At 37.0% G+C, this 14,826-nt stretch overlaps 1 protein-coding gene across 1 annotated transcript in view; it reads right to left on the bottom strand.

Annotated features, from left to right (window-relative positions):
- SNTG2 (syntrophin gamma 2) overlaps positions 1-14,826 on the bottom strand; it is a 698,933-nt gene that overhangs the window by 67,698 nt on the left and 616,409 nt on the right. The window contains exon 15 of the mRNA XM_007948127.1: positions 1,094-1,186. Within this exon, the coding sequence (XP_007946318.1) occupies positions 1,094-1,186 (93 nt within the window). The remainder of the gene's footprint in view (positions 1-1,093; positions 1,187-14,826) is intronic.

Here is a 14,826-nt window from a genome sequence, read left to right as displayed (position 1 = left end):
TATGCATATTACAGGAGCTCTGGTAGCACAGTGCCTAAAGACACTTGACTGCTAACCAGAAGGCTGGCGGTTCAAACCCACCAGCCACTCCTCGGAAGGAAGATGGGGCAATCTACTTCCGTAGTGATACTGCCTTGGAAACCCAAGGAGGGGTCGCTATGAGTCAGGTTTGCCTCGACGGCACATAACAACAACAACAACATGCATATTACAGTGAATGTAATAAAGGCAGTATTTATCACACCAAGACTTTTCCATTGCACTCATTCTTAATTAGCGAGAGCGATTAAATATTTTAACATAGTCTATGACAAAATACTGGCTTTATGTTTACAAAATATTTTCTTAGCTTTTTATGTAGCTAAGTGAAAACTCAGGTCTTTTAGAGATCCTAATGCACTGCTATCAAGTCACATCCAACTCATAGTGACCCCTCCTTGAGTTTCGATATCACTATGGAAGTAGATTGCCTTATCTTCCTTCGCAGTAGTGGCTGGTGGGTTTGAATTGCCAGCCTTCTGGTTAGCAGTCAAATGCCTTAGGCACCGTACCACCAGAGCTCCCAACATAAATGGTTCTAATACCCTAAGTAATAGGGGTAATTTTAAATGAAGTAAAACTGCAATCAAACTCAGCTTTACATTTGTGAAGTCAACAAACTCAATGAACTTCACTGGCATAATTATACTAATGCTACTAAAAATTTAAAGGTTTTAAGTCAAATGGTAGTTATCATTTCCTTTCAAAATGTTTACTTTTTTGTCATGGATTCTTTCCTTGAGCAGGAATGAGAAAAATTATATTGTGCTGCACTCTCCCAAAATTACCACACACTGATATAAATTATTTTTGCCAGATACTATTTCATTTGTTGTTTACATCACTTGGGGTCTAGGGCTTATGAAAGTCTTGGGGCAATGAATGAAAAGAAAGAAAACAATCTATGGAAGCACAAATTGCACTTACATGCCTTACACAATAAAGTAGAGTTTGCAATTACTATAAGACATTTACAAGTGTTAAAGTCTATGAAATATAATTTAAAATGCATCGCCAAATGGAAGTATTATGCATTTATTGCTTAGAATCTTACCTTTGTCTTACTGTCAAAACAGGTGAATCCCAACGCGAAATCCACTGTGAAACACAGCATATCTCCTTGCCAGCTGCACATATATGTTTTGGACTAGAAAAAAAAAATTAATTTTAACAAAATATTCTTTAATATTTTGCCCCATACCCAATAAATATTTTCTGAAAAAGTCCTAATATGTGATTACATGCATTGAAAGTGGACCATCCAAGCCACATAAAACTTTCATCAATATTTTGCCTATAGCCAGTTATTGCTTTTTTTTTTTTTTTTGTCTTTGGGCACATAGTTCCACATTTGTTAAAGTAAGGCTATCTTTACTGGCATTACTCTAACTAAAGCCAAGAGAACACAATGGGTAGGTAGCCTAACAAGTATTTATTCTCCAAAGCATTTTTCAAACACATTCTATATTACTAATTTTTTTGTTTGTTAACTCAAAAAAGTATCTATTAAGCAATATGTTCATTTAAATTTTGCTCATATAACTCATCTCAGGATAAAATGTCAATGCCAATGTGGAGGCTAAGTGACAAGGGTGTTCCGATATAATCTGGACACAGCTTTCTCTTGGGAGACATTCTGAAGAGCAGTACAATTAAAGCACCATCGAAAATGACAAATAGTAGCAATGGTAACACCTAGAACACAAGAACAATGAAGTGTCTTGATGTTTGCTAAGTGATTGATAATTCCCAAATGTTTTCATTTATCTCTTGTTCTGCAATAATATTCTTTATCTATTAAATCAATAAATACTTTGAATATTATTTTAAATCTGTCCACAGGAGTGGATTACCCAATAAGTAAGGTAAGCAGGGGTTTATTTGTGCTTTTTACTAGTCTACTGTGAATGGTTTCACATTTTTTCATCACTTGTGCTTACTTACTAATCTGTACCAAACAGTTTCATCACATCAAAGAAAGCACATTAAATCCCATGCTAACCCTGCTTACTGGGTCTTCCATCCCTGTCAAGGATAATACATTTGAAAAGAGGCTATGATTCAGTAGGAAGGTTCCATGTGGTTGAGAGAGAGACAGATGGCACTCCATAATTGGAAGCGGAATCTTTGATGTGGTAGAAAAATGTGAAATTGCTCACTACAGATTTTGTAAGTAAGCTCGTGTTTACCTTGCTTATTGGATAATCTGACACTGTCAACAATTCCTAATGAGGTTGTTATCAACATATAATCTAGATTCTGCAATGCTAACGTTTTAGAAAAAGAAGGAAAGCAGTATGCAGAACCAATCTTCTGAATTCCTCAGAGAGTTCATACTTTGTATGATAGACAATACAGTGTTCCTTGTCAATATCATGCACATAGCAGGTGTTCACTAAATATGCTCTAAGCTATCAGTGTTTTAGGGATGAGAGTAGGGAAAATGGATTTCAACCAACTATTTGAAAAAAAGAAAAGAGTACTAGCTGGTTTAACTTGCTCATATTTGAGAGATTTTTTTTTTTTTAACATGCCCAGAGTAAGAGAAGTATTGTGATTAGCACAATTGGTAAAAAATTCTAATGTAAAACATATTTTAATGATATTTAAAAGTCTATGGGAATTAAGGTTTGCACAACTTAAGACTAATTTTCTAGAACGTAAGTTGTTGTTGTTGTTGTTGTTATGTGCCGTCGAGTCAAACCTGACTCATAGCGACCCCTCCTTGGGTTTCCGAGGCAGTATCACTACGGAAGTAGGATTGCCCAACCTTCCTTCCGAGGAGTGGCTGGTGGGTTTGAACTGCCAGCCGTCTGGTTAGCAGGCAAGTGTCTTAACCACTATGCTACCAGAGCTCCCAGAACGTAAGTAGAGTGATTATAAAATATGAAATACAAGTATTCCATGCATAATTGCCACATTTTATGTAGACTAAATACCTAGTATAATAAGATGTATAACAAAACAAAAAAAAACATTTCTGTAGAATCAATTCCAACTCATAGTAACTCTATAGGACAGACTAGAACTGCCTTAATAGGGTTTCCAAGTCTGTAAATCTTTACGGAGCAGACTGCCTCATCTTTATCCCATGTAGTGGATGGTGTGTTCAAACCACTGACCTTTTGGTTAGCAGCCAAATGCTTTAACTATTGTGCTACCACAGCAGTTCATAAGATGTATAGAAATTGTAAACATTAATTGCTGCCTCTGGATGGCAGTTCACAGATCTTATTTTTGAGTACTTATATCTGACATTTGGCCTTATATTTGAGGAATAAGAAAAAAAGTTTACGCAGAAAGGTTGTATACTGCATATTGTGCATTTGAATAATCTTTAAACGGAATTAGGACAGTGGGAAAAGAAAAGACTTCAGTTTAAGGTATCACAGGCTATATAAAATTCCATTTTCAGAGTTGAATCAATCAATAGCTTTTCAGACACATACAGGATCCAATTATTTATATTTTTAGAATTGAGATTTTTTTTAATCTCATCTTCCCCTTTACAGCTATACTTAATGTCACAAAATAATCATATTACAATACTTTATAAACACAGTTATTTCAATTTAGTGAACATATAAAATGAATTAATTATTTTCAAATTCTTCTTATACTTACTCCTTTCTTCCTCTTGCTACATTAAAAAAGACTCAAATTGACATACCCATCCTAATTCTTTGGGAAAGATTTGCTCTAAAGTGCCTCTCATCTATCAGAAGGTGTCTATGGAGTTCTTATTTATATATATAGGGTATTCTTTTTATTTTTTTAAGAAACCCTTGTAGATTATTTAGGAAATGTTTGTAACTTTAGTAATTTAAAAATTATTTGTATTTTTCCCAATGCTTCCTAAGCTTGTATTTCCCTTACATATAGGAGGGAATTTTCATGCAACTAATTTGGCAATTTTATTTTTTAACTGTCTAAGACATTGAAGCTACAAGAATAACTTACTGAAATAATAAAAATTAGTAATTACCAATTACAGTCATATGTAGAATACATAATGGCTTGACTGAAGATTTGTGAGACTGCTTGCCTTATCGACCTCTTTATCCTTAGCGCATCATACATTGACCCGCAGAAAAATGCTCACCTCTGATGGCATAATGGTGAAAGCATTTGGCTGCTAACTAAAGGTCAGAAATTTGAATCCACTAGCCTCTCACAGGAGAAAAATGAAGCAATCTGCTTCTGTGAAGATTTACAGCCTCGGAAACCCTATGAGGCAGTTCTACTCTGTTTTACAAGGTGGCTATGAACCAGAATCAACTTGATGGCAGTAGTTTTTTTTTTGTTTGGATGACCACAGCAGTAGGCACACAAGAAAACTTTATATTAATGAGTTCAGAAAAAATGTTATCAGATATTTTAAGTTTTTATATAAAGATATCAAAGAGGTCTTATCAGTAAAAGCTTAACAAAGCTACACGATGGCTGTGAAACTCAGCGTTTGGAACAAAATAAGAGCAATAGTAAAAAACAATTACTTTTAAGAAAACTGTCAAAAGCTCAGGTTTACCTGTGGAGTTAATAAAATAAATTAAAAACAAAATGAGGATAACAACAATAAAAATATACTTTCTTATCTATTTTCTGAAGAGGAAATACAAAGATGAGACAGTCCTGTCACTTAAGTTTAATGTTATACCTTGACGATATGACAGACAGAAACAATTCCTTTTGATTTGTTTGTTCTAGTAAGAAGAATACTCTTAAAATTATAAAAAATAAAACAATATAAAAATGGAATTGGAGTCTAATAAAAGTGAGAGAATAGTAAGTCTACATCTAGCTGTCTTAGTTCAAGTTTTCTTACTCACTGCTACTGAGTCGATTCTGACTCACAGCGACATCCACTGGGTTTCCAATATTGTAAATGGAAGCAGACTACCTCATCTTCCTTCTGAGGAGTAGCTGGTGGGTTCAAACCACTGCTCTTTTTATTATCAGCCAAATGCCTTAACCACTACACTACCAGAGCTCCTTAGTTCAAGTTTTAGGCCCCAGCTAAATTTTAACCCAGGCCTGGGTTAGAGATGTAATCTATGTATAAAATGGGGATGGCTCTCTATCCTGTCTACCTCTCAGGAATATTATAAGAATCGAATGTGCTCATCAGGCAAATGTTTTTTAGAGTAAAAATATGGATTAGCTCTTACCTTGTACCTCACATTGTGCCAGCAGATGGGGTTACAATAGTTAACTTGACAGATATGGTTCCTAGTCTCATGGATCTGAGACAAGATAGGGAGACAAACTTTGGAGATTGTACAAGGGATCATGTGAGCATGCATTAGGAAACACCTAACACAATCTAGGAACCAAAAGCATCTTTGGGAAATGATGGTTAAGTGTAACAGTGGAGGAGAATTGTTTGGAATAGGAAGCAACAAAGGGAGATCCCCCTAACATCTGTTACGGTGTCATACTGTGGTGGCTTGCATGTTGCTATGATGCTAGAAGCTATGTCACCAGTATTTCAGATACCAGCCAGGCTACCCATGGTAGACAAGTTTCAGTAGAGCTTTCAGACTAAGACAGGCTAAGAAGAAAAGCCTGGACATTTACTTCTCAAAATTAGCCAATGCCCACAATGGTTCTACAAGTGTATTTGTATGTTCTGTAAGAATTCCCAGGTGTATAGTAGGGCTAACAAGGGACAAGGTTGTAGTTACTTCTTGGTCACACCCAGAAGGAGCGAGTAGTTGAACCTGTGGGCTCAGGATCACAGTCGCAGGGAACATCAAGCTCAATTGGCACAACATGCTACACAAAACATTGTTCCACCTCCCACTTTGGTGAGTAGTGATTGGGATCTTAAAAGCTTGCAAGCATCAACCTAGATGCAACCATGAGTTTCTATTCATCCAGAGCAAAGAAAAATGATGAAAACCAGAGGTTCATGGAAACAATTAGTCCAAGCAACTGGTACACCATGCAATGCACAGCCTATACAACTATGAGACCAGAAGAACTAAATGGTGCCTGGCTACCACTGTCAACCACTTGGAAGGGGATCTACATAGTAGATCCTAGATAGAGTAGCAGAACAATGTGGAACAAAACTCAAAATCATTTGGAAAAAATAAAAGGGGGGGAGGCAGGTTTGCTGGTCTGATAGAGTCTGATGGAATCACTGAGACTACAGTCCCTAGCTGCCCTTCAGGTCTGGGATTGAACCCACACCTGTGGCTTCGAGCCAAACAAAAGACAGGCGTATGAGCTGAACATTTACATAAGGTAGTTACACTCCATGGAGAGAACAATCATGGAGAAAGAAGGGCTATTTTTGCACAGAGAGACAGCTCAGGGGGCAGAAATGCATGGAGGGATGAACATAAGGAAATGGTAACTATTGGGAGGAAGTGGGAGGGGAGCTGTTGCATTGTGGCAAATTGTAGTCAATGTCAGGAGACAGAGTGTATATGAACCACTGTATGGAAAGTAAATTTGCTCTGTAAACTTTCACCCAAATCACAATAATAATAAAAAAAGTACAAAAATGAGTGACACTGGCATAAACAGGTTTGAGCACAACTGACTTCAGGTAAACATAACCGTACTTCTCAGAATCCTACAAAGTGGCCCAGCAATGAGCCTTCAGCACACTGTACCAGTATGCTTTATTCTGCTTTGTCAATGCATTGGGAGAAGCAAAGCCAGAGGAGAGTGGGAGACAGGGGCCCCTGTTGCCCAAGCCTAAGTGCACACCCACACCATCATACTGTACATGCTGTTGGACAACTTGCTTTTTCCATTTTATATCAAGAGCTCCATTCCATCAATAGCTCATCCTTTAAAAGCTGTGCTGTGTTACATAGAGTACTGTAACATCCCCTGCTGACACTGTTCAAAAGGGGTATAAACATTGCTAATAGCGGCATGCAGAATAAAGGTAAAATTGAGTTTAGCAAGGGAAAAAAATTACAGGAGTAGCAGAATGCACATAATCCCCAAATTCTAATCCCAGAGAGATCACAGCTAGGAATAGCAGGACTGGTATACCAAGGAAAGGGCTCTAATTGAGAAACACAACCGATATAGTCTACACATTTACAAGAGGAAGACAAGAGATAGTGAGACAATACATAACAATTGTAGCTTGTTGGCACAGGGAGTTAGAGAAGAGGGGCCTTTAAAAATCTGGTGGCTTCATTCTTACTTGAGATAATTCAAACTTGCTGTCACATCTTTAGGGAAAAAAAAAAAAAAAAATATATATATATATATATACACACACATATTGTTGTTGCTGTTGTTATGTGCCGTCAAGTCAAACCCGACTCATAGCGACCCCTCCTTGGGTTTCCGAGGCAGTATCACTATGGAAGTAGGATTGCCCAACCTTCCTTCGGAGGAGTGGCTGGTGGGTATATATAGCCAATAGTTGATGTTGTTGTTATGTGCCATCGAGTCGGACTCGACTCATAGCAACCCCTCCTTCGGTTTCTGAGGCAGTATCACTGTGGAAGTAGATTGCCCCGTCTTCCTTCCATAGCTGATAGACTGATAAAAATAGCCTGATAGACTGATTATATAGAATATTGTCTGATGCAATGCTGAAAGATGAACCCCTTAGGTTGGGAAAAGTACAAAATATATAGTGGCAACAACAATGGACTCTAACAATCATGAAGATGGTGCAGGAATTGGTAACAGTTCTCTTGTGCATGGGGTCATCAGAAAGAGTTGACTTGATGGCAACTAACAAGAGCCTGGAGAGATCTGTCTTAGAGGGAGCAGGAATGGACATTGTCAGGGGTGGTGAGGGTACAGGGACACATAGAGAACTCACAATACAGGCCTCTGTAGGCTTGTAAAGATTTGGATTTTATTTAAAGGCCAATGCAAAATTATAGAGTGGTTGTAAGTGATGAAATCACCATTTTGGTTTATAAAAGATCACACTGGGAAGAGTATAGATCAGAGGGGGTAAGTGTGCTTTGAAAGCTGAAGAGATTATACAAATATATGAGATTATCCTTTTTATTTAAAAGCATTTCTTTAGTGTGGAGAGGTAACCTAATCTCTTGTGCTAAACTCAGATTGCTTATTAGAAGAGCCTGAGCTCAGGTTTTCAAGCCCTGAACTCTTGTTCCTTCTATTATGTTAGGTTCAGTCCCTGGGTAGGCCGAACTCAGCAATAAATATAAGTTGACAAAGTTTGTTTGCAGTGTTGTTCTTTCTTCATTTTGTGTAGCATGTCTTAGTGTCTAATGCATACCTAATCTGCTGCTACTCAATCTGAAAGGCTATAAAATTGGTCATTAAAATGATTAAAAATATATGAGTCATTGTTACATATAAAGCATACCATTTTCTAAATGCATAATGCACTTGAATACTTCAATGTATAGGAACTAAATCAAAAGGAAAGCTTTATTTATGTCTTTAAAAATTTCAATTAATTAACTTGTTCATTAACTTTTTCCATTTTGAGTTAATTATTGATTCACATTCAGTTGTAAAAAATAATAGAGAGAAATTCCATGTATCCTTCACATAGTATCCATGAATGGCAGCGTCTTGCAAGGCTATATTGACATTGACACAGCTAACATACAAAACATTGTCATCATCTCAAAAAACCCCTCATGTGTCCTTTTATAGTCACAGTCACTTCCCTCATGCCCTCACTACCTCTTAACCCCTGCTAACTACTAACCTGTTCTCCATTCCCATAAGGTTTAATTTCAGGGAAGTTATAAAATGGATTCCTATAATATATAATTCACATTATTTTTTTTCATTCAACATAATTCTCTAGAGGTTCATCAAGGTCACTGCGTGCATCAATAGGTCATTCCTTTTTATTACTAACATTTTATAGTATTGATGTACCACAGTTTAACTAATCACCCACTGAAGCCCATCTGGATTGTCCCCATCTTTTATTGTGAACAAATCTGGTATCAATATTCATAAACATAAGTCATCATTTCTTGGGACAAATGCCAGGAATATAATTCATTAATTTAATGGTAGTTCCATGTTTAGTTTTTTAAAAAGTGTCAAACCATTGTCCAGAGTAGCTGTACCATCTTACATTTATCTGCATTTTCAATTTATTTGGAATTGTCACTATTTTTCATTATAGCCATTTTTTAGATATCTATTAATATGTCAGGAGTCCTGGTGAAGAAGTGGTTAACTGCTCAGTCAAAGGTCAGCATTTCAAACCCACCAGCCACTCAATGGGAGAAAGTTATGGCAGTCTACTTCTGTAAAAATTTATAGCCTTGGAAACTCTATGGGCAACTCTACTCTGTCCCACAGTACTGCTGTGAGTTAGAACTGACTTGATGGTAGTGTGTTTGATTTTGGTTTTAGTTATTAACATGTCATTGTAAACTTAATTTGCATTTCATTAATAGCTAATGATGTTGAACATATTTCCAGGTGCTTGTTTGTCATTTATATACTCTTCAGGTAATTGTTCCTTCATGTAGTTATCCTATTTTTCTAACTGTATTTTATTTTTTTACTGTTGGATTTTGCCTTTACTGTAGAGTACTGAGGGTCTTTTACATAGATTATGACAGTACTCCTTTATCAGCAGGCTTGGTGATGCAGCAGTTAAATGACTGGCTGCTCACTGAAAGGTTGGCATTTCGAACTCCCTCTGTGGCTCTCTAGGAGAAAGATCTCGAGATGTGCTCTTGTAAAGATTGTTGTTGTTGTTATTTGCTGTCGAGTTGAACCCAACTCATAGCGACCCCTCCTTGGGTTTCTGAGGTGGTATCACTACAGAAGTAGATTGTCCAACCTTCCTTCTAAGGAGTAGCTGGTGGGTTTGAACTGCCAGCCTTCTGGTTAGCAGTCAGTCAAGTGCCTTACGCACTATGCTACCAGAACTACAGTGTAGGAAACTCTATGAGAAAGTTCTACTCAGTCACATGGGCTTGCTAGGAGTCAAAATCAACACTCGACAGTAACAAAAACCAACACCTTTATCAGACACGTGATTTGCAAATATTTTGTCCAACTCTGTGGCTTGTATTTTCATTCTCTTAAATGGTCTTTTACAGAACAAAAGTTTTTAAGAATTTTGATGAATTCTAATTTTTCCAATTTTCCTTGTATAAATTTTTGCTTTGGGTATATAAACTCTTAGCTGTCCCCTGGGTATAAAACATTTTCTCCAATGATTTTTTTCCTAAAAAACTTTTAGTTTTACATGTAAGTCCAATATCCATTTTGAGTTAATTTTTGTATAATGTGTGAAGATGGAATTGAGATTCAATTCAATTTTTTCTTTCCTATGGCTGTCCAACTGCTCCAGCATCATTGGTTCAAAACCGAAAAAAGAAGAAGAAAATCAAACTCACTGCCAAGTCGATTTGGCTTATAGTGACTCCTCCTTGGGTTTCCGAGGTAGTCTATCTATGGAAGTAGATTGCCCAATCTTCCTTCCAAGGAGTGTCTGGGGCTTTTGAACTGCCAGTCTTCTGGTTAGCAGTAACAAGCCTTAGGTACTAGGCCACCAAAAGGTCTCCACTAAATTGCTTTCCCCCCAAATCCACAGACATATTTATCTTCAAGATGCTTTTGCAAAATGTGGGTGAAGAGACATATACAAATGGAAATATTAATTATTTACTTAAGGTGAAGTTTGAGGTCTAATCCTCCCCTTGACTGAAACCTCAAAAATTAGTTGAGTACATTTGTATGGGTCACTTTCTGGGATCTTTATTGTAGACCAATGATACATATGTCTATTCCTTGACCAGTATTATGTCATCTTGATCATTGTAGTTGAACAACACATCTTGAAATCAGCTTGATTCAATTCTTGCACTTTATTTTTCTTTTTCAAAATTGTTTTAGCTATTATAATTCCTTTTCCTTTCCATTTAAATTTTAGAATTATTTTGCCTGTGTGTACAAAAAAATAATTCTGCTGGAAATTTTATGTGAATTGTGTTTAAGTCAGTCTATAAGTCTGAGTATAATTTACTCTGTTAAGTCATTGATTCCATAAACATTTTATGTCTTTCAATTTATTTAGATTTTCTCATCAGAATTTTATAGTTTTCAGCATATCCATGCAGCACATGCTTTGTTAGGTTAAACAATACTAAAAACAACAGTTTCATCCAAGTCAAAATCTCTTTGTTTAATTGGTTTTGATCTATGGTTTTTCTTTTGTTTCTTCTCTTTATTCCTCCTCTTCCTTTTTCTAGGTTCTTGAGGTTAGAGCATAGATTCTTCATTCAAGACTTCTTTTCTAATGCGCACATATGTTGTTGTTGTTGTTAGGTGCCCTAGAGTTGGCTCTGACTCATAGCAACTCTTTGTACAACAGAACGAAACATTTCCCAGTCCTGCACCATCTTCACAATCCTTGCTATGCTTGAGTTCATCATTGAAGCCACTGTGTCAACCCACCTCCTTGAGGGTCTTCCCCTTTTTCACAGACTCTCTATTTTATCCATCTCTACAGACTGGTCCTTTCTGACAACATGACCAAAGTAGGTGAGATGAAGTCTGGCCTTTCTAGCTTCTAAGGAGCACTCCAGCTGCACTTCTTCCAGAACAGATTCATTCATTCTTTCGGCTGTCCATGGTATTTTCAGTATTCTTTACCAAAACCACAATTCAAAGGCATCAACTCTTTTTTGGTCTTCCTTATTCACTGTCTAGCTTTCACATGTCTATGAGAAGACTGACAATACATGGCTCAAGTCAGGTGCACCTTAATCTTCAAAGTGACATCTTTGCTCCTTAACAGTTTAAAGAGGCCTTTTGTGGCAGATTTGCCAAGTGCAATATGATGTTTGATTTTTGACTGCTGCTTCTATGGGCGATGATCGTGGATGCACGTAAAATGAAATTCCTGACAACCTCAAATCTTTTCTCCATTTATCGTGATGTTGCTTATTGATCCAGTTGTGAGGATTTTTATTTTCTTTATGTTGTCATGTAATTCATACTGAAGATTGTAGTTTTTGACCATCCCCAGCAAGTTCTTCAAGTCATCTTCACTTTCAGCAAGCAAAGTTATGTCATCTGCATATTGAAGATTGTTAGTGGTTCTTCCACCAATTCTCAGATTATTTGTTCAGCATGCAGATTGAATAAATATGGTGAAAAGATACAACTCTGATGCACACTCTTCCTAATTTTAAACCATGCATTATCCCCTTGTTCTGTTTGAACAATAGCTTCTTGGTCTTTGTACAGTTTCTTCATGAGTAAAACTAAGTGTTCTAGAATTCCCATTCTTTTCAATGTTATCCCTAATTTGTTATGATCCACACAGTAAAATGCCTTTGCATAGTAAATAAAACACAGGTTAACATCTTTCTCATATTCTTTGCTTTCAGTCAAGATCCATCTGACATCAGCAATGATAAACCTCATTCCATGTCCTCTTCTGAATCCAGCTTGCATTTCTGGAAGTTCCCTGTCAATATACAGCTACAACCACTTTTGAATTTTCTACAGCAAAATTTTACTTGTGTGTGATATTAATGATTTTATTCAATCATTTTTACATTCTGTTTGATCACTTGTCTTGGAATTGGATGCAAATATTGATCTCTTCCAGTTGGTTGGCCAGGTAGCTTAGTGCTATGGATTTCCCTCTCAGCACTGCTTTAGGTACAAACCACAAATTTTGATATGTTTTATTTTTATTTCCATGATATTCAATGTACTTTTTTGGATTTGCCTTTGGACTTCATCTTTGACCTATTTATTATATAGAAGTGTATGGTTTAGTTTCCAAGAATGGATTAGTTGCCTAGCGCTGCTGTAACAAACAAATAGAAATGTTTGTTACATTGATCAAATCCTACTTGTGGTGACCTTCATGTTTTAAAGAATAGAACTGAGCTTCATAGGGTTTTCTGGGCTATAGTCTTTACAGAAGCAGATCATCAGGCTGTCCTTCCACAGCACTGCTGACTGGGTTAGAACCACCAACCTTTCGATTATTAGTCATAACAAAGTTCCACACATTTAGTAGCTTATAAGAATAGCAATTAATCATTTCAGTTAAGCTGGTAGTCTAAATTCAGGGTGTTGGCAGAGCCACGTTCCCTTTAAAGGCTCTAGGGGAGAATCCTTTCTTTGTTTCTTTTGCCTTCTGGCAAGCTCAGATGTTCCTTGGATCTTGGTGCTTCTTTACAGCTTCTAGAAGGGGGAAGTCTAAGCTTGCCACTTGCCTTTCCCTTTGCTACTACGTGTTGAGGGAGCTCCGGTGGCATAGTGCCTAAGGTATTTGACTGCTAACCAGAAGGCTGGCAGTTCAAATCCATCAGCCACTCCTCAGAAGGAAGATTGGGCAATCTACTTCTGTAGAGACCCTGCCTCAGAAACCCAAGGAGGCACCACTGTGAGTTGAAATGATTTCACGGCAGTGAGTTTGGTTTTTGGTTTGGTAGAAGGGGCAATTTTTTTTTTTTTTTTTTTTCCCCCACTGGTGTTTGCCTGCAATAGGCTGATATTATCAAAAACAGTCTTCTATCTTTCCATTGTTGTTAGTTGCCAATAAGTAAGCTCCAACTCATGGCAACCCCATGTAAAACCTAAGGAAATATTGTCAGGTCCTGCATCATCTTCCTGATCATTTGTGTGTCTCAGTCCAATGTTGCAGACATTATCTAGTGTTTTCCAACCTGTTGTTGTTGTTATGTGCCATCAAGTCAGACCCGACTCATAGCGACCCCTCCTTGGGTTTCCGAGGCAGTATCATTATGGAAGTAGATTGCCCCATCTTCCTTCCGAGGAGTGGCTGGTGGGTTTGAACCTAGGGGCTCATCTTCCCGCCCTGTATCAGACAATATTCTGTTGTGATTCATATGGTTTTCGTTGTCTAAATTTAGGAAGTAGATCATCAGATCTTTCTTTCTAGGATGGCTTAGTTTGGAAGTTCCATTGAAATCTGTCCACCATGGGTGACCTTTCTGGTATTTGAAATACAGATCGTACAGCTTTAGTATCATGGCAATATGAAAGCCACCACAGTAAAATAAACTGAAAGATAAGAGGTAGTCTGTCTTTCTTGGCTACTAATTTCCTGGACTTCTGGCTACAAAGAGAAAGGTGTTCTTAGAGATTTTTAACCTCAACCCACTGGTGTGGCTATGTTGCCAGCTTCTTCAGATTCAAGTCAAGGATGTATGAGGCTACAAGGAAACCCAGCAAACTGATCACCATGTTATTCCTCTGGTTCTGAGTTTCCTGGATGCTCTGTATTCTCTCCACCTTCCAGAGTCTTATATTTCTTTAATATATAATGGCCAGGGTTTTTAGCTGTACTTAGAGGGAAGAATAGAGAAAAATATATCTACTCTCTCGTTCCAAAAGCAGAAGTCCCAGGTTATTAATTAAAAACAGGACAAAAACAAGAACAAAAAGTGACTTGTTGAGTTAGAAGTCACTACAAGATACATTATTTAATAAAACTAATATATGAAAAATTAGACTTTCATTGCTTTTGAAATTCCAATTTAATAATTTCTCTGTCAACCTCTTAGGCTTTGAAGTGCCATTGTACTGTTTAGTTCTTCATTTAGAACAAACATAAGCTGGAGCTGTGCAGAATGTAACAGAAAGTGTGATGTGAGTTTTTCTGCTCACAACTCTAAAGACCAGAAAGGTAAAATCCACAACAGGAAGTAAATAAATTATAGAAGATGGGTGCACTGACCTTTTCTCAGTTATGGCACACAGAATCTGCCTTGGTACAACAACATAGTGGCTTTGGGATCACAGCATATGTTGGGAAAACTACTGCAAATATTTTATTCAGAACTCTTTTTTTTTTTTTTT

Source organism: Orycteropus afer, unplaced genomic scaffold (genome assembly GCF_000298275.1).
Source record: "Orycteropus afer afer isolate SDZICR_OR568_19922 unplaced genomic scaffold, OryAfe1.0 scaffold00204, whole genome shotgun sequence".
Taxonomy (NCBI): Eukaryota; Metazoa; Chordata; class Mammalia; order Tubulidentata; family Orycteropodidae; genus Orycteropus; species Orycteropus afer.
Note: the sequence above shows the minus strand (reverse complement) of the source record. Positions and strands in the feature narration are given on the sequence as shown.